The sequence below is a fragment of the Syngnathoides biaculeatus genome, chromosome 21 (assembly GCF_019802595.1).
Source record: "Syngnathoides biaculeatus isolate LvHL_M chromosome 21, ASM1980259v1, whole genome shotgun sequence".
NCBI classification, from domain to species: Eukaryota; Metazoa; Chordata; class Actinopteri; order Syngnathiformes; family Syngnathidae; genus Syngnathoides; species Syngnathoides biaculeatus.
Window position 1 is genome coordinate 6,272,490 of NC_084660.1, and position 26,345 is coordinate 6,298,834.

Consider the following 26,345-nt stretch of genomic DNA (forward strand, 5'->3'; position numbering starts at 1 on the left):
GCATGCGCATCAATAGTCACACCCGACTGACAAAACTTATAAAATTGTTTACTTTTATTGAAACCTTTTTTTATTCCAATGGCATGGCATTTCACAAATAAATGAAGTTATTCATATAAAAACAATATTTTTTTTTCTTTGCATAGGTTGCACTTTAAAATATATTCACAGGTAAGAGTCTTTCATAACATTGGTAAAGGCGCACACACACATGCAACAATAGAATGTTTAAAATTATTTGGTTAAAGTGTCTCTGCGCTGAAGGTTTTTTTTTTTAATTAAACATTTAAAAACAAAAAGCATACGTGAACCTTCATATGACTTTTTTGTTGCCGTTGAGCAAGTTTCCGTTGCTGTTGACGAGCGACTGACACGCCGCCTGGCCGGGCTGCAGGTGATCGCTCGCCACCTTCTGATAGGTCGGGTGGCTCGTGAACGTTCGCACGAGGTCATCTGAGGAGCGCGGGGCACAATGCCAAAGTAAATGACGCGCTCTGACCTCAGACTATTGTGAGAGATTGTTCAACAGGAAGGCCCAAAATAATAATTTTGAAAAAAAAAAAAAATGCTTGAGGGGAACAAACACATTGACTTTCAACAGATCCAGTAGTACAGGTACTTCTCGCCATAAATTAAGTTACCTCGACTTAACCTGCCACCACTGGAGGCCTCGGCGTAGAGCTGTGCAGTGTGATGCTGACGCAAGCCCAACAGCGCCCCCATCAGGTCAGATAGCTCCTCGGCACTCAGACTTCCTGTCCCCTCTCCATCGTACAGCTGGAAGGTCAAAGAAAGGCCACATCTGAACGCTTTTACAGGATTTGTGTGAGAAGAAGTAGCCGACCAGTCCATGGATATGGAATAGACGTGGCTTTCCCAAAGTGTAATCGACAACATTGTGAAACGTGCTTACGTCGAAAGCCGTGTGCAGGAGGGGCTTGATGTTAACAAGCCCAGAGAGAGCGGCCACATTCAAATAGATCTGTCTCGGGTCCACTACTTTTTCCTGAAAACAGCAGGAAGACGTTACGTCACGGAGATGCCACGGCAACCAACGCCCTGGTGGTACCTTGGAGTACAGGCCGCAAACGCTCGCTGCCGTCCGCCCGTCGGAGAGTCCAAAAATTGCGGCGAGTTCTTCGGCTCCGACCAGGAAAGACGATCCTGACCGACACCGGTCGACCATTCTCCCCAGCGCGGCTTCCACTTCACTCGCTCCCAGGCTGACGGACACGGAACACAGCTGATCATTTCCAAACTTCGTACAAACGTCCAAAATGGACGCTCGCCTTACCCGGCCTTGCGCAGCAGTGCCAGCGCTTCCCTGCCGGGTGACGGGATCGGGAGGGACAGGCCGCCCACTTTTTGGACGGGCACGCCGCCCTGCATCACGTAGTCCGTCGCCGGAATGCCGAGGGCCCTGAGACAGAGCGAGAACACATTTGCACGCTTTTTGAACGGCGATTCCCAACCACTGTGCCGCGGGAGATCACCAAAATGACGACTTGACGAAAAGAATTCTCCGTCTTACTTTGCCATGAGCTTCTGCACATTGTCGGCGTACAGGATCGGGTCGTTTCTCTCTTCCGGCGAGGGCTTGTAGACCGGCAAGAACTGCGGCACGACATTTCATGTTACCGAAGGGCAAAAGCAAACAACAAGAAAACACAAATACACGCTCGTTCGCCGACCTCCACCGTGATGTTGGTGTAGAGTTGCGACGAAGTGTGCCACAGCGCTTCAAGCCTGTTAGACGGAAGAGAAACCTGCATGGAGGACTCGAGAGGCGCCGTGAGCCCTGCAAGAACTCACCACGTCGTCCCTTTGTATGACCAGCGGACCGTATCCTAAAGCATGGAGGGGGGAAAAAAAACCATCAGGATTTCCTCACCTCGTGATTGGTCTAATTTTGACACTTCTTCATCTTGCTTCCATTAGCAATAATCAGCCTCTAATGAAATGTTTTGGGAAGTCCCCAGGATGTCAAAACATCTTATAAAAACTGATTCATAAACTTGTTTGAGTTTGAATGTTCCTCAGTCGGAAAAGGGTGGCGTGCCGTCCCCAGGTCTGGGATGAGACCCTTCCCCGAGTGGAGGAGTTCAAGTACGGTCTTGATCACGAGTGAGGGAAGATTGGCGCGGGAGATCGTAGTGACGCGGACTTTGTATCGGTCCGTTGTGGTAAAGAGGGAGCTGAGTCCAAAGGCGGAGCTCTCAATTTACCAGTCGATCTTCGTTCTTACCCTCACCTATGGGCATGAGCTGTGGGTCTCGACCGAAAGAACAAGATCCCATGAGTTTCCTCCGTAGGGTGTCCAGGCTCTCCCTGAGATATAGGGTGAGAAGCTCAGTCATCAGGGAGGGGCTCAGTGTCGAGCAGCTGCTCCTCCGCATTGAGAGGACCCAGATGATCCGGTGATCCCTGGTGAGGCGTTCCGGGCACGTCCCGCCGTAAAGAGACCCCGAGGACGACCCAGTACACGCCGGAGAGACTATGTCTACTTCTACTACTTCTCAAGCTACTTCCCCCGCGACCCGACCCAGAAAAGCACAAGATAATGGATGGAGTTTGAATCCACATGCTTAAAAACAAAACGCTTTAACCCATCACGATCATTTCAAGTGTCATCTCCTTCTCATGCGATGGACTATTCCATTTTAATGTGAAATTGAATTTGCGTTGATGATAAGCAATGTTGACAAAATCTTTGGAGTCAATCAGATCGGCCCCCAAATGACTAAATACACATCCGATGAAGCCAACATTGTAATGATTATTATTTGTGATGCAGTAACGTGTATGTGAGAGCACAGCCAAATCACCACTCACCAATTTGTTGGGGTAGCGCAACAGAACCGGTTGGACCGGCACTCCGCACAGAAAAGCACCTGAAGGCAAGCATGGAAGGAGAGAAGTGAAATTACTCGAAACACTACGCAAACATTTGTCTGCTACGCCCTTTTCTCTCCTCCTCATGCCATTCATTCCAGAACAACGGCCTCGCACGCCGCATCAGGACTGGATCGTCCCGATCCGGAGGCCCGAGAGGCGAAGGTCAAAACTCTCCTCACCGGGTTTGAACTTGATCAGAGCGCTGCCGTTTGTGGTGGTGCCCTCGGGAAACATCAGCATCTGGCAGAGAGTCGCCACAAGAACGAAAACTTTATCACTGGCGACGCGTTTGAAAATTTGTGGCGACTTACTTGAGGCCAGTAGCCGTTGGAGGTGATTCGCTCGGTGAGCTGGGCGACAGCCTTCTTCCTGGAATCCGGATCGCTCCTGCTCACCAGCACGGACTGGTTGAACTCCAGCAGCGCTAGCGCAGAAACCAAAAAACAGGTCAAGTCAAACACATATTGGGTGGATATAAAAAGTCCACACACCCCTGTGTGTATGGTTGGCATGCTCTGGTGGCGTTTTCCTGAGGCCTTTGACAACGTCGAAAGAATGCACAGCAGTCAGCGTTACTGCTGAAGCAAATAAGTCTTAAAGAAATACAAATAAAAGGCCTACTAGGACATCTAAACTTCATTTGAGGGTAATCAGAAGCAGTTGAAATGGTGCCAGGTGTGCTGACTCCTATTGAAGATTTTGAACCAGATTGGTTCATTCTGAACACAGCCACATCCCAGTTATAAGAGGATGTGTACTTCCCTTGTACTTGTACTGCAAGTCACGTTGGATTTGAAATGACTATTCTTGGTCTTAAAAAAAACAAAACAAAACAAAACAAAACAAAAAAAACCTAGCATTTGAACAAGGGTGTGTAGACTTATGTACACACATCCGTCATCCGTCGAGCTCACCTCCGATGACCGGCAGGCTTGTGTTCTCCGAGCGGGACACGACAGTGGGCAGCTGGGTGGTACACAAAACCAGCATGTCCAGAAAGGTGCTGTGGGGGGCCACCACCAGCACGGGCGCCTCCACCAGGTCAGCCCGCCGACCTTTGACGCGGACCCACACGAAGCCCAGGGAGAAGAAGACGGCCCGGCTCAGGAGCCAGACGCCCGGATGGAAGAACCAGCGGCGCCAGCCCGTGACGGGTCGGGCGCGATCCTCCGCCGACAGCCCGGCCAGGCGAAGGCGGGCCAGGGGCCACATGAGCAAGAAGAAGAGGCTCACCAGGACGATCCGGACCGGGAAAAGGAAGCTTCCCAGGATGAGACCCTTACAACAACCATCAAGACGCTTCAGCAATATAACCCACAGAGCAATATACGCATATGAAATATGTCAATAAATGAAACAGCATTGCCCAAACATGGCAGGCGAACGCTTCAATTAACTTGTGCAGCGAGGAAGAAAAATTGCCTCGCTTCGGCTAAAAACCCACAAACAACACGCGAAGCCATCACCCAAAGTTGAAGTTCCTCAAAAAGTTCTCACCCGGATTCGTTGGAAGCCGCTCAGCGTCACCTTGTGATAGAACGGATTATCGGACCCTTGATGGGACCCGCGGACGCCGCGCTCCAACTTCTCCATCGTCACCCGGAAAAAAAAAAAAAAAAAAAAACTGCCGAGCCACCTGCAACTAAAAACGAGCTGAAGTCCAAAAGAACTTGTCAGGCGAGTGACGGGAACATACCGGCGGCCGCACGTGGGAAGGTGTGTGCAAGACGCCGCCGGAGAGGTGACTGATAAGCGGACGTAACTAGTGACGTCACTGCACTTCCTTTTCCTGCTGATGCGCGGGGCGAAAAAGAAGCAAAAATTTGTTTTACGTACCTCTGTCGATTTTTATGATGAAACTATTTGACATGTCATTTGGAATATTTATATACTTTTCAAAGTTTTAATTTTGCTGAGCAATTTTGTTCTTTTTGCATTTTTTAAAAATGAACACATTGTACACACTTTTGTTACTTTTAGTAGGGCCGGGGTGTTATTCAGTACCCCCATGAAGTACTTTTATCACTTCATTAAAAAAAAAAAAGCAACATAGAAAAAGACCGTTTCCCTTTCTTATCGAATGTGACTGACCAAGGACAGGTTTCATTTCAATCGAGAAGAATTTATTTTTGCGAAAGCACATCAGTATAAATGCAAGTGAGACGTTGCGTTACGCGCAAATCAAGCTGACGAATGAAGACTGTTAACGACAAAAACGAACAATTCAACACATTGACAAGTCGCTGGCCGTCGGTTCGGTCGCCCGTCGGAAGCCCCCGCCGCGTCCCGAGTTCACCTCGGCTCGCTCCGTCGCGGGTCACAACACCATCCCGCCGCCCATCATCTCCATCCTCTGTGGGGATTTCACGGTTGCGACAATTACCCGCTCGAATCTTGACGGCGGCCGGGTCGCGTGCAAGATTTAAACCCGCACGTGGCGTCCCGAAGTGACTTCTTGCACGCTACCTGGGGCGGCTCGATGAACGCCAGCCAATCAGACGAGTGGGTGGGCAGCAGCCCCATCGATTGACACTTGTAGATGGCCAAAGCCGAGCCCAGCAGGTTCCCCACGAGGTAGACGAGTCCCTGAAGCCACTGCTGACTGGAGCTCTCTAACAACTTGAAGGCTGTTCAAGACACCAGAGGAAGACGAGTACAGGATGACGGGCTCAACTTGTCCCCCGAGCATCTTTCACGATGCACTCACTCGCTGACATGGACATCAGCGCCTGAATGGGCCTCCAGGCCATCATGCACACCATCATGATGGGGAAGATGGAGATGGTGTTCCCCGACATGTACATGATGAAGAGGTTCATGGGGATCTGTTTGAGAGGGCCCAGCGCCACATCCCAGCATCGCTGTCAAAACAGGAGGAGCGCAGTCAAAAATCCACCAACACACGAAAACAGGCAGCCCGTTCATCCGGACTCACCTTTTCCACCAGGTTCTTGTCCGTCTCCTGGATGCTGGTGTCAGGGACGGGCTTTTCGGAATATCCGATGGGGTAGACCACATCTCCCTGACTGGCCTGGCGGTCGCTCCGACACCTGGAGCAAAGCAGGGCCGCTGTTATCTCAGCTAACAAGTAAAAACTAAATTGAGTGTTCGCCTGCAATGTATCCAACGACAATTCCACATTCACGTCAACAAACGGTTTTGGGAACTTTCACTACAGCTGAAAATGATCCTGACTTTTGTAAAGGTTTGACACAACAAGGGTCTGTTTTAGAACCACTGTTATTTTGCTCGCATACTCGGGATTTAAATGTTAACTTGTTTACGTCAACAATGCAGTCAATTTCTCGATTCTCCCTCAGTTGATTTAAAGTGACCTCACAGGTCTTCTGTTGAACAGAAATCTTTGAGAAAAATAAATCTTTTCTCCCTCAGCACTGATGGAAGCAGATGGTACAAGCTACATTTGTATCACTTTTGGACCACGCAGATATTTACAGGCATTCTCCTGACGCTACATTACAACTACTTGCTACAAATGATCACAATAGTATCACATTTGTTGCTTTTGATGGCTCGCATGACCCATCACTGGATGTCTTTGGCTCCGTGAACACAAGGCCAAACTTCACAAACTACCTGTAAACTTACTCATTCCGAAATTATTCAGTCTATCCAAGCTAACGATTCCTTTACCATCATGTTGTGTCACCTAAAGGCTGTTGTTCAGGGGGTCGTCCCCCCCACCCCATTTTACCTGGTGTTCCCTAAACTCAGCTCGAGAGCCCACTTCATCCTCCTGGACCCGGCTCCACCTCTCGTGGACAAAACCCCCCCTCCTCCTTGTCCCCCTGGAGATGCCATGGCAACCGCCTGGACTGCGAGATCGGCCCCTAGGGAAGAAAAAAAAATTAGCACGAATCGTTTAGATTTCTAATTGAAAAAAAAAAAACAAAACAAAACAATTTGTTCCATGTTCGTCATTTATGATTTCACTATTTTACTGATGCTTTAGTGCCCCCCGTGGTCTCGATTACGTATCAATGTACTTTGTGCAGGTAATAGTATTCGAGTAAGAATTGAGGATACGTGTGACATCATCGTTCAAAGGTCAAGCAGCATCTCCAAAAGCACTCAGTCACTTCATGCTATATAATTTCAATTGTGTGGTGACTTTGACACACCCTCCTCGCCGTACGAGGTGATTATTATGAGTATTTTTTTTTATGGATCATTTTGCGAGGGGTTAAGCGTGGCTTTCCACCCACGATTAGCTGTTAGCATGTCACCGAACACGAATAGGCAAACACGAAATGAGCACCGGTTCACGAGATAAACTGCGGTAAGTACATACAACAGCCCGACTTTGTGACCAAACAAGTTATTAAATACCACATTTTTTCTGGGTTTACCTTTAGAAGGAGTCCAAACCGAAGCTGGTGTTCCTTTTGGACGACCACAACAGTTTACCGTTCTTCGCTTATTCCGGCGTGACAATGACAAGTTTGCTGCTCAGTGACCCAGAGCGCCCCCTTGCGGCCTCTGAAGAAGTACTTCGTTGCCCCCATGAAATGTGTTCACTTCATTTGGATTTTATTATGCTATTCATCCCGTTTCATTTCCCGCCAGTTCAGAGAATCAAAGGTTGGACATCATGACTATCTTAGTGCAAACATTTAAACGTGTCATCACACATAAAATGGCAGTGCAAATTCAACCGTAACAGGTAACCACGTCGTCGTCGCCGAGAGAGGAGAGGAGAGGCTCGAGAGGTGTATGACATCATAATTCCGAGACATATCGAGCGTCACTTGTACAGGCTGAGCTCAGGGCTGTGGTAAAAGCACATGTAAGAGTCACACAGCAGCCGGCGAGCGCGCTCCGGAAGGGACGCGGGGTCGACTCTGCTCAGCTCCTCCTCTGACAAGCTGAGGTAGCAGCCCACCTCGGGACACGGCCTCACCAGGGGGACGTTGAAGCCGTTCTCGCCGCCTGGTGGGGGGGGAACCACCAAAAAAAAAAACACACCGGTCAATTCTGCTGATTTTAACGGAATGAGCCGCTTGGTTTTCGTCTCACCTTCGCGGTCTGCCATGCTGTCAAAGAAGAGCCAGTCGGAGGGCAGAGGCCCGTGTTTGACGAAGCTGACGTAATGGCTGGTCTCGATGCACGTCACCGCAAACAGAAGCATCTCCCGGCGGGCGGGGTTGAGGGGGCCGCTAAACACCCCCTCGGGGACGCCGATCTTCAACGGGCAGTGCGACGTTCGCCTCTTGTGACTGTGAACCTGCACAAGAAAGATGAGGGCGGACTTGCGGCGGGGGAGGGGGCGCCTGGCGGCCGACGTTGCTCGTACCTGAGCGTTGCACGTGTGACAGTACTGCTTGAGGTGTCCCGGTGTGATGTCTCGGTCTTCGTAACACTCGGCGCACTCCCACCGGGCCAAAGCCTCGCAGACGCTGCACTGCCGCAAAGCTTGAGAAATGCACACGGCATGCATGTTTACATCCTGTTCAAAAAACTGTTTTGATTTTATTCACCATCTAAATAGTTGAAAACAAATCTTGCCAACTCTCTTAAATGCTCAACCGTCTAAGAAGTGTAAATCCTCGCTTCCCTCACTCCGCGGGAGCCGCGCCGAATGACGTCGCCTCAAGATTTGAAGTTTGGATATCTTTTTTTTTTTTTTTTTTTTTTTAGACCATAATGACTGAAAATAGTTACTGTCATCCAGCAGGTCCGTGATGTCCAGGCTGAGGGTGGGCAAGATGACGTCAAACATCTTGAAGTCCTTCCCAAAGCGAGGCATGAGCAACAGGAAGCAGGATGGACCCTGTGGTGGTGGTGGTGGGGGGGACAAATACAATGCAATGGATCGGTTCGGATCCCCCCACGCCCCGATAAGACTCCTCTCTCCACATTGACGCCGCGTTTCTGCGCACCTCCGCTAACTTGAGTCCGGCGTGGAGGAAGGAGGACTCCAGCAAGGTCTGGACGCTGGCCACCCGCATCGGGGTGAAAAGCGGCGAGGGCAACAAAACGGACTCTGAGGGGGAGGGCGAGCGAGGGACGTGAGGCGGGAAGAGCTGGTAGAGGTGACATTCCTGCGGCTTTTGAGTCACCGATCTAGGGGGGGGGGGGGGTCGAGAAGATTCGGAAGTTCCACGATGCTATATGCTAAGTGTCTGTGATAAAAACAATAACGAGGGGAAGTACGAGGAGGAAGAAATAACCACGGAGGTGTGGCGACACCTGATCTTGAGGAGTGGCTCGACACGGAGGAGCAGGAAGAGCTTGTTGAGGAACTCCTCCGGATCTGGACGGAGACAAAAGCAGGAGCGGCGTGGCAGCATTCCTCGCGGACAAACAGGAAGTGCTCGGCGCGCTCGCTCGCATACCTTTCTCCTGGTTGGTGAAGCCTGCGTCGGCGTTGGCTTCCTCCAGCATTCGCCTCAAGGCCATGGTCTTGCTAGCGCAAACATAGCCGTACCTGCAAAGCCCGAAGCGCAATGGAAAAATTCTGATTTCATATTGCACGAATGGATCGAGCTGTTCAGCCCGTGTTTCTGAAGCACGCTTCCCCGGTCAAACGTCATTTAAGGCAGAAATATTGGCCTTCTGCCGCTCGGAAGAAGGTGTGACATCACGCCACCGTGGTCTGTTGTCCAAAAGCGACTGGCAGACCTGCGCAGGGGGTTGACGATCTCGCAGCGCAGCAGGTCCTGAGCTCGCGTCGAGCTTCGGCCGGCTTGCGCGTCGACCGCGGGGCAAAACAGAAGCCAGTCTGCCGAGCTGCAGCAGGAGAAGAGGCTGCGGACGGCACGACGGCGTGAGATAAGAGGCTTCCCTGAACGCGGGAGCCGAGTCCACGCCGCACCTGAACAGCGTGGCGTCCAGGTAGCAGGAGTTGAGGTGACCCTGGATGCCTTTCTTCCAGCCCTGGTACAGTTCTTTGGCCTCGTCGCCATCCGCAGGAAGGGTGTCGTCCTCCACGTGCTCACTGCCCCACTCGGCAAAAGCTGCAGAGAACCCGAAAAGGGTGAGCGTCCGCCTCGGCTGCCGCGCCACACCGCCAAAAGTGCCCGTTCACCTATGGAGTTGCAGCGCTCCACTTGATTGACGCGGGCCTCGGGAGCGGGGAATCTGGAATCTCGTCGGCAATTGCACAGCTTGACGAAGAGCCCCTTGTTGGGCGGGCAGCGGAAGTGGCGCTCGCCGAGGTAGCACCCGTCGGTGCCCGCCGGCACTTCCTCCTCCTGGATGGTAATGATGTGAAACGAGGGCACGGCAGCAGGAGGAAGAGGACGAGGTCAACTTACCAGCTCGATGCCCGCCACCTCCTCCAAAATCCCATCGATGTGTCCAATCCAGCGGATCACACCGTAAAAGGGCGGGTCGTTCACTTCCACCATGGACCCCACCTCCAGGGCTTCTCCGTTGAGCGCGGCCGCGGCCCGGTCCACGTCCGGGGACGCGGGCGGCGACGGCGGGCGGTGTGCGCCGTTGGTGCGCTGCGCCAGCGCCGCCGCCACCGTCAGGTCGCTGGGTTTGGGAGGCGGCGGAGGGGGCGGAGGCAGGGGATCGTGGAGCAACTTCGGCGGTGGTATTGGGGGAATTGGTTTGAACGGTTTTTTGGGAGGTGGCAACAGGGCCACTTTGGGGGCAGAGGTGGGCGGCGAGGTGGGGGCCGGCTTGGCGGCGGGCGGTGTTGGCTTCGTGTTGGATTTGAGAACTTGGGGGGGAGGGATGGCGTGATGATGGGGCTCTGCAGTGAACAACAAGAATAATTGCAATATCATAATTTCCATAATTGATCTAATCGGAAATCCCATTTGAAAGTATTTCAAAAGTGTTCCTCGACCTGGCGAGACCTTCGAAGCAGGCAACAGTTTTCCATACAGCGCAGAAGGAATTTGGCAGATCTTCTCTCCGCTATAATATCCGTCCCAGTTCCCCGTAGGAGTGTCCTGAACGACAAAACGCCGGATCGTCAACACTCTGCAACGCGACTGCAACGAATGAAGCGACTGACCAGCAAGATGCCGACGTATGTCAAAGATGAGTCGTGACGGGGAAGCGGACCACAGAAGCGAACCTCCCCGCTGACGGGCGAGCCGTCCAGGGAGACGCTCACCCGCTGGCCCACGCCGAACGGCAGGGGCGGCGCAGGGCCTCGAAGCGGGTGCTGAGTCCCGCTCGACGCCGGCTCGGCCGATCCGTCCCAAGACTGAGCTTGAGCGGGGAGGGCGGGTAACGGCGGATGGATGTGTCGCCCGGGGTTACTTTGGCTGGTGTGACGGCGGGCGACGCTGCGGCGGGGAGGGCGCTCCCTTTCTCGGCTGTTGGGCTCGTCGCTGCTGGACCAGCGTCTGAGCGCGACGTGGCTGACCGGGACAAAGACGGCGGAGCCGTCAGGGCAGGTGAACAGACCGTTGCCGGTGCCCTTCCCTTTGCCCGCCGCAGAGCCCTGCGGGCGAGGAGGGGCGACAGTACCACCTGACCGAAAGACTTCACCGACGCAATGTTCGACTCTCACTGCGCCGCTTTACCTTGAGTTGCACCCCGAAAAACTGAGAACTGGTCCCCGGGGTCAGCGGCCCGACGTATTTGAGTTCAGCTTCGGCGAGCTTGTCCGCTTGGCCCAACCGGACCCATAAGGGCGTCCCAGCGGGCAGGCCGGCCAAGTCGAGAAGCTTCTCAGGATCGTCTAAACAAATAACAACAACGACAAAAGCTGCCAGTGAAGCTTTCTGGTGTTCTTAAACAACTTACCTAGCAGTTCAAGGCGTGTCTCTGGTTCCACAGGTTCCAACAGCCCAACGCAGTCCATTGGGACTTCAAGCAGAAGTTTTCTTTCCAATTGTAGACTGATGTCATGTTCCAGCATCTGAGGAGAACCCAGAGGAGACACATCTATTTGACATTACCACCACCCCCGCCAAAATAACTCGTAAATTTGTGCCTGTTTTTTTTTTTTGTTTTGTTTTGTTTTTAAAGGATACTTACTGCTACCTTGACGTTTACAAGCTCGGCTGTGTTCCTACTCGTTTGCTTCTCCGAGCACATGGACCCCCGCGGCAGCAGGGTGGTACCTTCCGAAAAGCTACTGGCATTCAGGTCGGTCAATAGCAAGTATGTTTTGGGGGGGCGTCCTTTCCTTCTTAGGTCATGGACCGCTGACATATTTCGTGCCGTTCACTTCAAGCTAGTCAATGGAGAAAGGAAAGCTTTCGTGTATTGTTTTTGTATTAACAGAGCTCCATGATACGACTAAACACCAAATAAATATATTTTTTTTTTAAAAGTTGACATAGTGCCGGTCTTCCGAGTCTCGCAAACTTGTAACAAATATTGCCCGGACGACACAATGCTACTTTAAAAACATTCAGATGTTTCTATAGGCGAATGTAAGAAAGAATACAAAAAAAGATCTTTTGGAAAAACTCACCTAGAAGAAGTCGAACTCCCATCACAAACCCGACCGTAAAGCCGGAAGCGCAGAGATTGACAGCAGAGCCAACCAATGAAAAGCCGGAAAAGTTCCACAGCCAATCAGGACAAATGTAGGCGTTTCTCTGACGTCGACCTTGATATTGTGAGGCGTTCAAAGACATCTTGTACTGTACTGATGTCAAACTTCAATTAACCCATTACAAAATGAAATATATAGTGAAGTAATTTGCATTTATACCCACTGATCTTTTTTTTTTAATAGTTTATTTCACTTTTAGATTATTGGGCATTTTCTCAACTTACACCCAAACCAAACTACAGTATTCACTTTTTTTAAATTCAGTTTTTATTAGTTCATAAATAGTATTTCCACAATATGTACAATATATAGCTAAAAAAACAACAACAAAATATATATTTCATCTGAATGTTACATATTTTTACATCATTCTAATAATGACACCATTTCTTTGGTTGTACTGCCGACGTGACTGGAAGCACAAGTGTGGGAGGGGAAAAAGAAAACTGGTATAAATGGATCTCCTTGTAGAAATTTACTCAAGTAAAACCTAATGCTCCCGCAACCCTTGTGAGGATAAGCGGCTCAGAAAATGGATGGATGGCTGATGTAGACCATTTAACTCTCAGCAAAAATAATAATAATGATAAAACTTCCTTCATTTAAGTCAGCAACCCGTCAAGGGTGTGACGTTTGAAAAAAAACGAAAAATAATCCTATGCAACTACATACTAGTTGCACGATCATTCAACTGATCAGGATCACATTTAGCGTCTCGCCGGGAAGACAGAAGCGTCCCGTCGTGCGTCGCCGGACAGCAACGTCGGCTCTCCCGCACCGGACGGGCAAGCAGTGTTCAGAACTGCGGCGATGACTGCTCCGTATTGACAAAGTACGTGGTCAGCTCCCCTTTGCCCTTGACGTTGATGACCCCTCGGAGCGTGATGCCGTAGCCCACGCTCTGGACCGCCTGGGCCGTCTCCTCTGTCACCTGGATCCAGAGACCGACGCAGAGGTGGGTCAAGCGGGGAAGGAGGAGGAGCCGGTGGCGACTAACTGACCTGTATCCTGTCCAACACCCCTGTGCTGTCCATCCTGCTCGCCACGTTGACCGAGTTCCCCCAGATGTCGTACTGCGGTTTATGAGCGCCGATGACTCCGGCAATGACCGGGCCTTGGTTTATTCCTGCAAATGTACAATCACCATTATTTCGCCGAAGAACAAAAAAGGAGCGTTCAATGTTACTCACACCTCCTGACCCGACCCGTTCAAAAATACACAAGTCCCGTCGCCACTGCCGTTTGAATAACGGGCTCACCGATTCGCAGTTTGAAGCTGTTGAAGGAGTGCGTGTTGATGAGCTCCAGTTTGCCCATCAGCGCAATGGCAAACTCCACCATGGCCCGCACGTGGCTGTAGGACATGTCACATTTCTGCAGGCGGGGTGGGGGGAATTACTTTAAAACCACATTTGTCTCCGCTGCAATCAACGGCCGTTCACTGCAAAACCAGTGCAAGGATTTTTGGCCTTACCTTCCTGTCATCCGATGATTGCGTCAGCCCCGCAGCCGCCATGTACGTACTGCCGATGGTCTTGATCTTCTCCACCGACGAAAATTTGGGCTTGGACAAAAGCTAAGTGACAAGAGTTATACGTCAGAAAGTGAGGGGAAAAGTCGGGCCTGGAAAAACCTTCAGATGCCAGTACTCGCTCCCACCTCGTCAAAGTCGGCTATGATCTCGTTGAGGAAACGTAAACACTCCAGACCGTCTCTGTTGGCGCTGCTCTCGCTGTAGAACTCCTTAAACTGAGGCACGGAGGCGAACATGATGCACACGCACTCATACGACTGGCTGTACAGGTCCTGAAACCAAAAACAGACCGTCAAGATTTATGCAGCGAGGCCATTTTATTTACACGGTTCGATTCACACCAGAAATGATCCTGAGGAACTGCACAAAACAGGACAGACCGATTGAGAAACCGAACGAGGGACGAAAGATCAGTATAATTACCGTAGCATTCTCAAGATGGCTTCACCAACAGGGACAAAACGACTTTACCTGGTTGCGGACAGTTTTGCCGATGAAGAAGGAGGCCACGTGAAGGGGTAGAACGTTCTCCAGGAGAAGTTTGTTGACATTCTCCACTGTCTCCATCTCCTCTTGTTCCAGCTTGAAGCAGTGTTCCAGCAGGAAGTCCACCCGGCAGCCCAGCTCGTCCTGACGGGATCGGTTGATTGAACTTTTTTTTATTTTACCGCGCAAAAATAAATTAAAACAGAACTGAAGAAGAAATGAAAATTCTATAATATAAATACTGACACATTGACTGCATTCAAATCTACTTGGATCCTATCCCTTTAACATTACCTAAGATACATAAGCCATCAAGAACCCTAATGACTGACCAGATTAAGCAAAAACATGTACAAGTTTCCATGTGGTGTACCGAAATATGCACGCACAGACCTGTCTGGCCAGAATGAGGCAGACAATGTAAAAGATGACCAGCCAAACTCCGGACATGATCTGAGGGTCCTTCAGCACGCCGGGCCTGGGAAAAGCATCGCAGAACCCAACGAGTCAGAGCGTGACGTTCGGAGGCAAACTCGGGTCAACGCTCTCTCTCAGCGTCGGAGAAAGACGCTCACTCACCTGGTGGCGTTTCCGTAGAGCAGGCTGATGAGGCAGAACGAGCGAGCGGCGTACACGTGGAGGAAGAGGGCCAAGTAAACCACCACGGCCAGCGTGAGCAGCAGAGCCTTCACCGACAAACATATCCGCACGAAGACCACGACTCCCAGCATGGCCAGCAGGCAGCAGTACAGGTAGTACTGCAGGTGGGTACGGAAAGACCTTTGAGCGTGTTTTGCGATTGTCTTGAATACTCGGGTGGATTGCCATCGACCCAACCACAAGGACCGTTTAACTTAACGTTCATCGTTAACTCACAGGCACGGTGTAGAGTTTGAGCGCCTCCAGCGAGCTCCTGTCGCTAACGTCCGTGCAGTTGTTTCCCGGGATGAAGACCTGAAGTAAAAGAGGGTCAAAGAATCGCCAAAACCGGACAATGGCCGTCCCGATCGCGATCCGGCCGGCAAAACCCGGCGGCTGTTTTGAACGGAGCCAAAACGAAATGACCGCGAAAGGGCTCACAAAGTTGAGGATGGCCATGAGAAGCGTGATGAGCAAACTCAGGCAGACGATGAACAGCCGCAAGGCCGCCCTGGTGGAGATGCTGCGGGACAGTCCCGAGATCCAGTTGATGCGGGGCGGTACCTTGGAATGCCATTTCTTCTTCAATAAATAAATAAACGGGGGAGACATTTAATTACGTTCAACATGTTTTGTTGGAGAGCGCTGCCGAGCCTACCTGCAAGTAGCCGCAGAACGCGATGGACAAAAGAAGCACCAGCACAGGGAAGGTGGCGCTGTAGGACACGGCCAATTCAAAGTTCCTGGTCGGCGTGGAAACACGTTCGGAAGACAGATGACAAAAAAAAAAACCCCGCAAGAAAACAACAACAACAAAACGGGTTCCGCTCACTTGTCCGAAACGAGCATCTGCACAGCAAAGAGGGTGACGAAGACCAGAGCAAGGCAGCTCATGGACTGGTGTACGCCGTTCACCTCCGACAGCCGAAACTGTGAGACAAACGCAAACATGAGAAAGAAAAAAAAAAAAGCACCACAGTGGGTTCACTTCCTCTCGGGCAAGTGACAATACCTGCTTCTCCAGCCGCACGTCATTGAACAGCAACGTCAGACAGTTGAGTCTCTTGGCTCTCCTCCTGGGAAGGCAACACGTAATCGCGCGCACACAAAAACAGGTCAGAGGAACGGGGCGAGCAGGGATTTGAAAAACATCCGACTTACCCGGCGGTGTCCAGCGTGTCCAGCGATCCCCTCACGCCGTTATCGACGACCAAACTGAGACAAAACAAACAAAACGTAAAGGATTAGAATTTGACTGTATCGACATGTTTTGAGCAGCAACTTCACTTGTTTGAATTGTATCGGCCCTCCGAGGGAAGTCCGAACTACAACGTGGTCTTGAGTTTGAAAACCTCAACGGAACATACCAGGAGGGGGTGTTCTGACAAGGCGGTCTTTCCTAAAGCAACGACAGACATTTTGCCGTTAGTTGTTGTTGTCATTTCCCCTCTTTCTTCACGGTTTCGGGCCACGTTTGCAAATGTACTGTTCGGCAACGTACGGCGGTCGATTGCTGCTGGTTCACTTCGACTCCGTCCATCTTCCTGGGCGGCTTGCCGTGATGATTGCTGAGCTCGGCGAAGGGCCGGATGTTCTGCCACGACTGAAGGTACTGAGACATGCGCATGGACGCCCGCTGCCGGTTCTCAACAGTGCCGAGAAGGTTTGCCTGGAAACAAGATTCCCACGTTTCCACGTTTGCGTCCTGGAGTCAGTTCGCCGTGCGAATGCCCACCGTTTGAGATCTTTTGAGCGGGCTGTGGGAGTCGTTGGGGTCCAGCACCAAGTAGGTTCGCCTTCCTCGAAGAAGAGGATCTCGACTCCCCCCGTCGCCGTCCTCTACCTGGTACGCTCCGTTCAAGTGTCGCAGCGTCTCCTCGGTGATGTGAACTCTCCTTGGGGAAAGCAAGCAAGGAAATTGGTTGAGTTTCGTCGAAGAAACCAACCGATTTGGTTTGAATCTTCTCACCCAGGAACGCCTCCGGACTCCATGTGGTTGGCTAGCGTGACGTCATGTGACCACACGTCGTATTGCCACTTCTGCAAGCCGATCACGCCGGAGAGTACGTTGCCCGTGTGAACGCCGACGCGCATGCTGATCTCCACGTCTGTGGCCTCTCGCAGTTTACTAAAAAAAAAAAAAAAAAAAAACGAAGAAAGAAAGCGTCACAGACATCCTGTGTTACCTCGACTTACAAGCTGAATTTGTTCGGCGACTGAGCTTGTAACTCAGTTCACTGCTCCATCCAATCAGTTCTCCAGTTAAATCGATTTAAATCTGAATCATCCGAATCGAAAAACAATGACATAACAAACACAAATGCCATTACTATTTTTGTGCTATGGCTGGTAAATAAATAAACTGGTTTTATGAAGTGCCAAAAGTAACACACCCATGTCACACCGAAAGCATTCATGTGTTGATGCGTGGGTTTCAAAGTCGGTGTGGCCGAGTCGGGTCTAATCAGGAGCGTGCGGTCGGCGCGGTGGGCTCCGGAGGAAGTTCCACAGTACACAGTCTGTGCGGTCTTCACAACACATGCAAACGAGCTGACCTGATAGCGGTGCACATGTCCAAGCCCATCTGAACGCAGTTGCTGGCGTGCGTCGGGATCGGGTCGGGCAGACCTGACACGCAGTAGTAGCAGTCGCCCAGGATTTTAATGCGAAGGCATCCGTTCTTCTGCAGACGGTGACAAAGCAAATGTGACGGCGCTCGCGCAACCGCCGGACCGGGCGCGCGGCTACCTTGGCGATGTCGTCGAAGCGGCCGAAGAGCTTGTTGAGCACGGCGACGAGCTCCTCTGGTGTGCAGCTACTGGCCAGTTTTGTGAAGCCCACGATGTCCGCGTACAGGATGCTAAGACGCGCACAGGTTGAGTAAATTACACGGCCACAGATGGCGCGGCGCCATCGACCCGCTTTCCGTGCTCACCTGACGTCTTTGTGCTGGCGCACGTACAAGCTGTGGAAGTTGTGGAAGTTCTGCACATTTTCTTTGTCGCTCTTGGGCTTGGTCAGCCTCTTTATCACTTCGGTTTTCAGCTCCATGGCGATGTAACGTGGCAACACCGACAGCAGGAGACGCTCCTGTTGCCAGGGAAACAAGCGGTGATATACATATATATTTTTGTAAAAATCAACAGCCATTGGATGTGATCAAACCTGCTGGTATTTCCGTATTTCCTTCTGGGAGCGGATTTCGCTGAAGTCCTCTCTCTTCTGATTGGATATCCTGAGATCATGTTCAGTGGTCCAAAGGTGGAAAACCCCGATGCAGTTCACACACAAGAACAGCATGCCGTTTGCCACCAGCTGTGGTGAAATGATGGCCCGGACAACGGTCCCAAATGAGTGAGAAAGGGAGACGCGTAGAAAGTTTCGGGTTGGGACAACGGAGGGGAAGAAACCGGGAACTCAAAAAAAAAAATTCTCAATTGTGAACTTTTCGCGACATGCAGGGGGCTCGGGACAGAGCCCTGCTGGAAACTCTGTCTTTCCAAAATCCCTCATTTTGAATCCCCATGGATTCCCCCCCCACCCCCCACCACCACCACCACCTTAATTAGTTTGGACGCACCTGCACTGCCAAGTCTGGGGTCTGAGGACTCGTGACCGGGACATAAACGCTGATGATGATGATGTGCGTGACACTGGTCCAAATCCCAACCATGAGAGCCCAGGCCAGCGAGAGAGGCAGAACTGTGTACACACTCAGGGACAGGAAGAGAAAGAAGGCGACCTGCGAAGGAACAAGTACAGGACAGGAAGTGAGCGCGAAGGTGGCTTTCTTTCGCGGCGCGACGTCTTCCTCTCCACCTGTTCCCACGTCGTGACAGGTCCTCCGGTGAAGATGAAAACAATGGCGGTCACGTACAGCGTCCCCCAAACGAAGAGAGCCAGCGCGCCGGCGCAACGCCTAACGGTGGCCAGCCACGGCAGGCACACGAGCAGGCCGGCGCTCAGACTCAGAACCACGCAGACCACTGACAGCGCTCCCACGTGGACGTCAATGTTCTGTGGAGAAATTAGAACCTTTCACGATATGATGCAACGCTGTGTGCGTAAAAAAAAAAAAAAAAAAAAAAAAAAGCAGTTGACCGACGCCTTGTAATTATCTTAACATATTTGGTCATTTCTGTTCGCTCGTCTATGCCGTTTCACGCAGACTTTTGTGGTTATATCCTTTGGTTGAACATTTTGGTGTTCAAAGATACATTTCTTCATTTACCTTTTGTATGAGGTGACCAAAAAAATAGCATTTTATAATTACCGTAACCAAAATGCTAATTTGTTAGCTTGTCCAGGCCATTTGACGTCATGTGCTAGCGTGCGTTAAACATTCCCCGATTTCCATTTCCACCCACAAAAGTCAACTGATAAAATTATGCTTTTAAATGAAAATAAGACCTTTGCAAAAAAAAAAAAATCTGCTATACCTTCTGAAATCAGCGATCAAGATTTATGCCGATTTTCTGACAAAACCAGGACGTGAATTATAATTTCTCGGTGCATTTCTAGCATTGTCAATTTGAAATGACGTCCCGTTATTGAATAATTGTTCAATTGTCTTTTGTTTATCGGCAAACTTCGAGTGAGAAATATTGTTCCAAACGTGTGAGAGGGATGACATGAGATTTGCTCTTGCTCGATCACAGATTCAACTCGATCCCGCCAAACCGGCGCTCACGGCATGAACACGTTCGGTCCCACTACGAACACACCCGCTGGGGTTCTCACCCTTCCCGTGCTGGGAATGAGGACGATGATGGCCACGCAGAACGCCAAGGACAGCACCAGTCCGGACAACATGGCTGGCGTCTCCTCCACGCACTGCAGACAGCCCCTGTGCACGGACCTGTAGCAGCAACTGACCCCCTCGGTGACGCTGCGCTGGGACCGTGCGCTTCCACGCTCTTGTTCGTGGTTCTCGTCCTTTGCCGGGCTGCCATTCTTCATTTTTTTAGTCAGCTTGGAAGCAGTTCTATGTTTCGCCTTCACGTTGGACCGACCCTTTTCCGTCTTTCCCGAGGAGCTTCCACTGTGTTCGCTTAAGTCGCCACTGAAAAGCCGCGCTGGCATCGCGGGGCCGGAGCGAATGCTGCCGTAGTCAGAGTCGAAGCTGAAATCCAGGTTTTGTAAGGACGAAACCACTTCGAAGTCGCTCGCAGTTGTCCCACTCAATAAAGAATCCACCGGCGGAGAATCAGGTGGTTGGACTGATACTAGATTTTGAGAGAGTCTCGAGCCGGGGTCCAGCAGTCCTTCCACATCAGCGTTGTGTGCGATGTTGCCAAGTTCAAGCGCATCTATTCCACTTTGGGCCGCGCCAACCAACCCCGACGCCGCTGACGCATTCTCTTCTGGCCGCATTTTCTCCTGGATTGTTTCGAAAAAAAAAGAAAGATTGACAAAGCATTTTTGGGTGGCAGCTGCCGGACCGCTGCGCCGAGCAACAGCAGAATCGCATCTCCGCATTCAGAAGCAAAACAAGAGCAATTGACGATTCCGAGGGACGCCTTAGCAAAGGCTGTAATTGGTGGAAAACAAGGAAGTGAAACGGGAGAAGCGATCTCTTCTGTATTACAGAAAACGCAGAGGAAGTAAGTGCTGCAAAAGTGACACTGTACCTGTGTTGAAGACCAAGACTTGGTGCTGTTGATCCCCGATCCCTTTCAGTGAGCGCTCAACCATCGATGGACCACGTCAAAGTCTTCCTGCGGCAAAAGAAGGTCGACCAAAAGCTTGATCGTGACGCTCAAAAACCCTTAATACTAATTTTAATAACCTCCTCCTGGTCGCTTCTGCGTGATGCTAAACCCGTTTGTCCGGCTAGTTCCGCAGTCGCACACGCAGTTCAGGTGTGTACTGGAATGGCATGACAGCGACGCACCCAGCGCAAAGCGCACGAGCAACAACTGGAAAGTTGCCGCCGAGCCCGACAATCAGGTGTCAACATCTTTCTGATCATCTCGACGGCAAAAGCTCAGGCCGGGCGCGAATTGTCGTCGCAACAACCGCGTGAACTCCAGTTCGCATGCCGTGAAACAGAAAAAGGTTTTTCCAAAGTCTGTCAGACAAGATCCAGGACTGGAGTCACGAAACATGCATTTGGAATCTCGACTGTGAGGTTTCACATTCAATGCGCTTCAGCGGCAAAAGAAGTCGTGGCTGCGTCACCGTGACCGCGCACCCGCTCCCCCGAGCATCAGACACTTCCTTGCCGTGCCGAAGCTTGACCGACCTTCTTTCCCAAACTCAAGGCGACCGGTTTTGAAGAGTTGGGCGACATCGAGCTGCGCCGCGTCGGCCATCCTGCGGAGGACCCCAAGAAAAAAAAAAAAAAAAAATCCTTTGACTTAAAGGGCAAAACCTTTCATTTGCATCTTTTGTGACATCAGTCCTGGGACTTTTTCCTGACACGTCTCATCCATATCAGCTCACCCGCATCTTTGAATCTGTCATCAAATCAAAAACCTGGCACGCAAAGCAAGAGATTACGACTTGACGGATTACGTAAAAAAACAGGAAAAACATACCGGATACCTTCTTGTTGTCATTTGTCCGAGGCTCCGAACACGTTTTACACAATTTTGGAAAACGCACAAAAAAGGAATGGAAAATATGACAAGCGCCTACATCACTAATTAAAAAAAAAAAAAAGGGAACAATACTGGACATTAAAGTACAGTCCGGAACTTTCAACGTGGTTTAAAAATGACGACGTTTAACTTGGTACAAAGACTACAAAGACATTCTCCATGGGTTTGTCTTACCTCGTGACACACGTTCAACTTAGTCATATTCCACTTCCAGCACTTTGCCTTCTGGTCAAAACACGAGAAAGGAAACACTTTGACATATTACCTTGTCCTAAAAACAAACACAAACATCAATAAATCAAAAACTTAAAAAACGCCGTCAGAGGAACCGAGAGAGCGCCAACAGGTGAGCGACGGTTGCAGGACAGAACTTGACTGCCGCTTTCTTTTTTTTTTTTTTTGGCAGCCGAGCAGATGTGGGAGTGACAGAACTCGCGGGTGTTTCGAATTACGTGCAGTCGCTTAGAGGGAAAAAGAAAACAAAACAAACAAAAAAAAAAAAGGGACGGTTACGTTTACACAGGATGACAAACAGAAAATACGAAATAAAAACACTCCCGAGGAGCACTTGTTTTTTTTCTTCAGTAACTCATAAAAGAAATAATTCCATCATTGCAGAATTCATTTGAAGGAAATATTTCATATTGATGTGCAATCAGAACAAGCCTGTACAGTCATAACTTAATGTTTAAAATCGAACTTCATTCGTTTTTACAGTGGGAAAATGTGAAACAAGTCAATTCAAAGGCCGGTTTTTGGGGTTGAGGCCATTTGAATGATGTCAAATGATTTATTGTTCCTCTTTCCTGGCGTGGTGTCTCATCCGTCTGCGTGCGAAAGCATTTGACAAGCGCAGCAAACACGGGCACACCGTCAGACGATTCTTTTGTGGTCGACGGGCCTGCACTGCGCTGCGCTGTCCATTTTTAACTGAACCGAACCCAAGCGGGTCACCGGGGTCAAAACGCTAAATGTCCAAATGCCTTTGGAGCGGCCTCTAGTGGACACGCTGGTGAACAGCAGATTTACGGTCCATCTACCGCTCCAAAAGGAGGGTCGAGAGCACGTTGAGGTCGTTCTCCGTCGGGTTGCTCTGCAGAACCAGCATCACCATGTTGTCCTGGCCGGGAAAGACCTGACAAAGACGCTCCCTCAGGCTCGTCGTGGCCTCCACCGTCCGGTTGGCGGGACATCGGTCGCCTGACGTGCGGTGCGTGTGCCGGTGTCCCGCGACCCGTTCCGTCTCTTGCCCCTGGCTCTGGCTCCTTTCTTCTGTTCCATTCGGAGCGCCGGGGAAGTTGTGGACTTGTATTTGTGAGCTCGGAGGATTAACGGGAGGAACGTTCGTGGCTGCGCCGGCAAACGAATGGTCTCGCCGGTCAGGTGCCCTGGTGGGAAAGTTCTAATAAGGACACATTGATTTATTTCGAAATGATGCGACGTACGTCCCACCTGCGCTCCAAAGTGAGGAACTGGTCCAAATGCGGGCCCCCTCTTCCAAGCGGGTCATCCGGAACCATGAAATGATCGCCGACAAATGTGTACTGAAGCAGTCTGCAAGGAGCACAGTTGTCTTTCTTAAAAGATTAAACGCAAACAAGTCTCGGGTCGTCATTTTGTTTCAGTATTTCCATCGCATCTCAGCACTCAAATCGACCGTTGGCTTCGTCTGAGCGTTTCACCTCTTTTTGATGATCTCCCTCCACTCGACCGACTCATCCAAAAGGTCCCTCAGATTGTCATTGGTCACGATCACGCCATCTGTCTTTTGCGCCAGTTGCAGCATTAGTCTGCAACAATGATCTGAGATTATTGGACAGCAGTCGAGCTGCAGTTTAACCAATTCACTTCAACTTGTTTGGTTTTGAAGGACCCAAGCGACAAGGAAGACGTTGTGGGGGCCACCTGTCGTCATACGAGGTGATTCTGTTGCCCAGGACCTCCCTGGAGGGCGTGAATGAGAGGAGGCCCAGCTTCTGGAGCTCGCCTAGAAAGTGCTGCTCTGTGGATGTGGACAAACAAAGACGACTCTACGTTTAGACCAGTTCTGGTCAAAGTGACGATGCATCGGATCACTCGAACTATCGTCGAAAGGAACGGACGGGCGTGGAGACCTCTGATGCAGGGGTCGCTCTTCTGGCGCCACTGGGGCAACAGGGTGCTGATGTGGCGATGACCTCGCTCCCAAAAGTGCTGAACCGCCAAAGCGATGCCTCGACACGAGAAGAAGTGGCCCCGGCCGTGACTGCGGAGGAATCTTAGCTCTTATTTTGGTTCATTTGCATCATCTCATTTCAAATGTCTCTTCCTAAACCTGCCCCCTGTACCTCATGGCCACGTTGCTGCCGTCTATGACGACGGTCCTCAGCTTGGGGTTCCCTGGCCGGTCCATTAGCTGGAGTTTAAAAGGCGTCTGCAGACCCTCCAGGAAGCGCTGCTTGCCCGTCACCACCACCGAGGGAACGGTGGATGCACTGCCGCTTTCTCCGAATCTGATGAGAGAGCGCTGAGCTTGGAGCGCTCCGTTTGAGCAAACCCGGCTTTGGGGTTTCGGGCGCGAGATGTGAGCGAATGTTGGCCCCGGTGGCCTTTTCGTATGATCGGGACGTGGAGGCGGTGGCGCTTCATTCGTACACACCAACTGTGGATTTGCACCAGGTTCTGCTGAATCACTTAAGTCTGGCCTCCCTGCTGGCCCAACTGGGCCACTTCTCTCATTATCTTTCGTCACTGCAGGTTTCTGAGCCTTCTTCCCCGAGTCTTCCATCCCGGCGCTCGCCTCCTTCTGCAGCTCTAGGAGCAGGAGGTGGGTGGATCCATCTGGCAAAAGGCTGCAAGCCTGCGCCACGTCGTGCTCCGTGTAGCCGCAGCTCACCGCAGCTTTCTTCAACACTCCCAGCATAAAGTCGTCCTCCTCCTTGGTTTGCGCGCAGCTCACAACATCGGCGTGACGGGCGCCCACCTCAGCCGCCGCAGCTCCTCCTACCGTCTCGTCATCCATCTCGCAAGGAGGGTTCCTCTTGCTCTGGTGTTCCCGGTCACTGTAGTCCTGCTCTTGCTGGATCAGGTCCAGTATCTGAGAGGCCTCTATTGGTCCCGTTTGGGCAAGAATCCATTTCACCACCTCTTCTGTAAACCCCATGGCTGTGAAGAATTTCAGCAAGAACTCCGTGTTTGCTGCTGACAGCTTCTGCACCTCATCCTCATCCTTGCTAGGCGACCTTGCACCCTGCCCCGGCTGCTTCTCTTCTGTTGCCTCCCCGGGAGCCTCACTTCGGTCATTACCTGGGCCACTCGGAACACCCAATGTCACCCCAGGGCGGCTACTCTCATGCGATTCTACTTCCAGTTCTCCTGGTGTCAGGTTAGACACAAGCCCCGACTCCTTCACTAACTCCAGCAAGGCTTCCTTCACGGACCTCGGCAATACGAGGAGATCCAGAATGTGGCGGTCCTCCCATTTCTCCACCAGAGCTTTGAAGGCCCGGGGAGAATAACACAACTCCCCCGAACCCCGTTCATCAGTGTCCGAAGAGCTAGCCTGCCCCCCCTCGTATCGTTTCAAAAGGTCTGTGACAAGGGAATAGGCACGGACCACGGGCTCGACGAGACCAGATATGAGAAGCACTCCCGGAGAGACCACCTGGTTTAATGCGGAACGACAAAAAAGGTGTTCATTAGCTTAGGAGCCGGGAGCTAAAATAAATTGCCGATGTTCAAGCGAATAAACAGGTTAAAAAAAAAAAAAAAAATCGGTATTATGAAGGTCAGCTAGTAATGAGTTCCTGTAGTCAGGGGGCAGAGCGATTCGGGACTGCGATTTCGCGAAATACCGACCCCCGATCACAAACTAAGAGGAACTCACGGCAATGTGCGCTGAAGTGCTCTTGATCAGGCAGTCCAGGAAGAATCCTCTGGCACCGCAAAAGACGCAGTTGACGGCGGCGGGATAAAACACCTCCTGCATCTCCTCCTGGTCCACAAGACCTCGCACAAACATCTGAAAGACAGACACTTGCTCATTTGCACCACCGTCTCCTCGGCCGCGGGCGCCGCGGGTCAAACCTTTGCCGCTTTCACGTCCCTGTCCGACCCTCGCAGTCGCAGCCACATCTGCTCGCTGGCGCCGTTCGGCGTGTTGCCAATGGTGAGCGACACCCCGAATATCCTCTCCACGGTGTCCCGCTGGGAGCCCAAAGACCCCCTCAGAACTTCGGGGCACACAAACTCATCCTCCACTCGGTCTGGTGCATCCATCCCTCGTTTTTACAACAATGGCGTGGACGAGCTGGGGAACGTCACTAATGTGGTGACCCCGAACCCCAAACCGGCAGGTCGACGCGAGCACGTGAATCCAAATTGCCCTTCGTCTCACCCAATTGGAAGGCTCCCTTGTTTGCTGGAGAAAGGCTCGGGTGCATTACAAAAGAAGCGGCGAAAATACATCGAGATCAAAATTGGAATTGTCAGAGCTCAGATTGTTAAATTGTGAAAAATAATTGAAATCTCCGCCTGGATCCTTTAGTGTTAATTTAAGACCATTTCCTTATGATGTAGGCGGACTAACGGTATTACTGTTCTACGTTGTAGAGATATTGTCAGGAAATATCTGAATTTCCACGTTCCTATTTTTATATTGTGGCCATTTATTGTTAGCGGTTTTTGGCTACTCTACTGTGCTCGAAAAATCTAAAAATGG

The 26,345-nt window shown here is 51.1% G+C and overlaps 5 protein-coding genes across 10 annotated transcripts; all 5 read right to left on the minus strand.

The window, feature by feature from the left end:
* Positions 1-27: 27 nt before the first annotated feature.
* Positions 28-4,842, minus strand: lpcat4 (lysophosphatidylcholine acyltransferase 4). Of its 2 annotated transcripts, XM_061808168.1 has the most exons (13): positions 4,393-4,786; positions 3,810-4,173; positions 3,207-3,319; positions 3,075-3,135; positions 2,833-2,891; positions 1,813-1,847; positions 1,692-1,746; positions 1,532-1,614; positions 1,295-1,420; positions 1,070-1,223; positions 914-1,006; positions 642-777; positions 28-453 (listed from the first exon to the last, which is right to left on the minus strand). In XM_061808168.1, exons 1-13 carry the CDS (start codon positions 4,486-4,488, stop codon positions 314-316), a joined length of 1,515 nt encoding a protein of 504 aa, XP_061664152.1. In that variant the 5' UTR covers positions 4,489-4,786; the 3' UTR covers positions 28-313. The 2 variants fall into 2 exon arrangements, with proteins under 2 accessions (XP_061664152.1, XP_061664151.1); XM_061808167.1 differs by having other exon boundaries at positions 914-1,223; positions 4,393-4,842.
* Positions 4,843-4,996: 154 nt separating this feature from the next.
* emc4 (ER membrane protein complex subunit 4) lies at positions 4,997-7,413 on the minus strand. Its single transcript, XM_061808169.1, has 6 exons — positions 7,266-7,413; positions 6,611-6,746; positions 5,831-5,945; positions 5,603-5,756; positions 5,362-5,522; positions 4,997-5,248 (listed from the first exon to the last, which is right to left on the minus strand). Exons 2-6 carry the CDS (start codon positions 6,715-6,717, stop codon positions 5,213-5,215), a joined length of 573 nt encoding a protein of 190 aa, XP_061664153.1. The 5' UTR covers positions 6,718-6,746; positions 7,266-7,413; the 3' UTR covers positions 4,997-5,212.
* Positions 7,414-7,440: 27 nt separating this feature from the next.
* si:cabz01101003.1 (ubiquitin carboxyl-terminal hydrolase CYLD) lies at positions 7,441-12,396 on the minus strand. Of its 3 annotated transcripts, XM_061808165.1 has the most exons (17): positions 12,302-12,396; positions 11,860-12,058; positions 11,626-11,740; positions 11,403-11,560; positions 10,886-11,320; positions 10,715-10,820; positions 10,173-10,618; positions 9,944-10,109; positions 9,731-9,872; positions 9,538-9,663; positions 9,252-9,343; positions 9,106-9,169; positions 8,796-8,979; positions 8,578-8,686; positions 8,210-8,328; positions 7,933-8,140; positions 7,443-7,845 (listed from the first exon to the last, which is right to left on the minus strand). In XM_061808165.1, the coding sequence occupies exons 2-17, from the start codon at positions 12,034-12,036 to the stop codon at positions 7,661-7,663; spliced, it is 2,832 nt and encodes a 943-aa protein (XP_061664149.1). In that variant the 5' UTR covers positions 12,037-12,058; positions 12,302-12,396; the 3' UTR covers positions 7,443-7,660. The 3 variants fall into 3 exon arrangements, with proteins under 3 accessions (XP_061664150.1, XP_061664148.1, XP_061664149.1); XM_061808164.1 differs by having other exon boundaries at positions 7,442-7,845; positions 10,173-10,820; XM_061808166.1 differs by lacking the exon at positions 12,302-12,396 and having other exon boundaries at positions 7,441-7,845; positions 10,173-10,820; positions 11,626-11,766; positions 11,860-11,996.
* A 258-nt stretch (positions 12,397-12,654) lies between these two features.
* Positions 12,655-22,668, minus strand: LOC133494609 (adenylate cyclase type 4-like). Of its 3 annotated transcripts, none has more exons than XM_061808594.1 (27): positions 21,821-22,668; positions 20,675-21,359; positions 19,785-20,423; positions 18,864-19,061; positions 18,625-18,786; positions 18,210-18,359; positions 17,980-18,134; positions 17,793-17,904; positions 17,600-17,727; positions 17,014-17,172; positions 16,780-16,939; positions 16,546-16,713; positions 16,412-16,443; positions 16,206-16,259; positions 16,057-16,120; positions 15,877-15,974; positions 15,703-15,787; positions 15,486-15,623; positions 15,282-15,359; positions 14,985-15,163; positions 14,799-14,883; positions 14,391-14,549; positions 14,045-14,191; positions 13,860-13,961; positions 13,645-13,759; positions 13,387-13,511; positions 12,655-13,316 (listed from the first exon to the last, which is right to left on the minus strand). In XM_061808594.1, exons 3-27 carry the CDS (start codon positions 20,415-20,417, stop codon positions 13,182-13,184), a joined length of 3,621 nt encoding a protein of 1,206 aa, XP_061664578.1. In that variant the 5' UTR covers positions 20,418-20,423; positions 20,675-21,359; positions 21,821-22,668; the 3' UTR covers positions 12,655-13,181. The 3 variants fall into 3 exon arrangements, with proteins under 3 accessions (XP_061664578.1, XP_061664577.1, XP_061664579.1); XM_061808593.1 differs by having other exon boundaries at positions 12,656-13,316; positions 15,486-15,626; XM_061808595.1 differs by lacking the exons at positions 12,655-13,316; positions 13,387-13,511 and having other exon boundaries at positions 13,644-13,783; positions 15,486-15,626.
* Positions 22,669-23,171: 503 nt separating this feature from the next.
* On the minus strand, positions 23,172-26,341 carry khnyn (KH and NYN domain containing). Its single transcript, XM_061808597.1, has 7 exons — positions 25,712-26,341; positions 25,512-25,646; positions 23,974-25,289; positions 23,761-23,891; positions 23,552-23,643; positions 23,329-23,436; positions 23,172-23,200 (listed from the first exon to the last, which is right to left on the minus strand). Exons 1-5 carry the CDS (start codon positions 25,901-25,903, stop codon positions 23,558-23,560), a joined length of 1,860 nt encoding a protein of 619 aa, XP_061664581.1. The 5' UTR covers positions 25,904-26,341; the 3' UTR covers positions 23,172-23,200; positions 23,329-23,436; positions 23,552-23,557.
* Between the last annotated feature and the right edge of the window lie 4 nt (positions 26,342-26,345).

Coding starts and splice junctions, on each gene's coding strand:
- lpcat4 (XM_061808167.1), bottom strand. CDS start 4,488: ATGGAGAAGTTGGAGCGCGGCGTCCGCGGGTCCCATCAAGGGTCCGAT. Junction 2,892..3,074: donor TCTGATCAAGTTCAAACCCG/GTGAGGAGAGTT, acceptor GCTTGCCTTCAG/GTGCTTTTCTGTGCGGAGTG. Junction 1,747..1,812: donor TCATACAAAGGGACGACGTG/GTGAGTTCTTGC, acceptor TCCGTCTAACAG/GCTTGAAGCGCTGTGGCACA.
- emc4 (XM_061808169.1), bottom strand. CDS start 6,717: ATGGCATCTCCAGGGGGACAAGGAGGAGGGGGGGTTTTGTCCACGAGA. Junction 5,757..5,830: donor ACAAGAACCTGGTGGAAAAG/GTGAGTCCGGAT, acceptor CTGTTTTGACAG/CGATGCTGGGATGTGGCGCT. Junction 5,249..5,361: donor CGTTCATCGAGCCGCCCCAG/GTAGCGTGCAAG, acceptor AAATCCCCACAG/AGGATGGAGATGATGGGCGG.
- si:cabz01101003.1 (XM_061808164.1), bottom strand. CDS start 12,036: ATGTCAGCGGTCCATGACCTAAGAAGGAAAGGACGCCCCCCCAAAACA. Junction 11,561..11,625: donor GACACGCCTTGAACTGCTAG/GTAAGTTGTTTA, acceptor TTATTTGTTTAG/ACGATCCTGAGAAGCTTCTC. Junction 8,141..8,209: donor GTCACACGTGCAACGCTCAG/GTACGAGCAACG, acceptor TTTCTTGTGCAG/GTTCACAGTCACAAGAGGCG.
- LOC133494609 (XM_061808593.1), bottom strand. CDS start 20,417: ATGCGGCCAGAAGAGAATGCGTCAGCGGCGTCGGGGTTGGTTGGCGCG. Junction 14,550..14,798: donor GCCTCATTCTGGCCAGACAG/GTCTGTGCGTGC, acceptor CGATCCCGTCAG/GACGAGCTGGGCTGCCGGGT. Junction 13,512..13,644: donor CAGCTTCAAACTGCGAATCG/GTGAGCCCGTTA, acceptor GTACATTTGCAG/GAATAAACCAAGGCCCGGTC.
- khnyn (XM_061808597.1), bottom strand. CDS start 25,903: ATGGATGCACCAGACCGAGTGGAGGATGAGTTTGTGTGCCCCGAAGTT. Junction 25,290..25,511: donor GCACTTCAGCGCACATTGCC/GTGAGTTCCTCT, acceptor GCATTAAACCAG/GTGGTCTCTCCGGGAGTGCT. Junction 23,644..23,760: donor GAGCGACCCCTGCATCAGAG/GTCTCCACGCCC, acceptor TCCACAGAGCAG/CACTTTCTAGGCGAGCTCCA.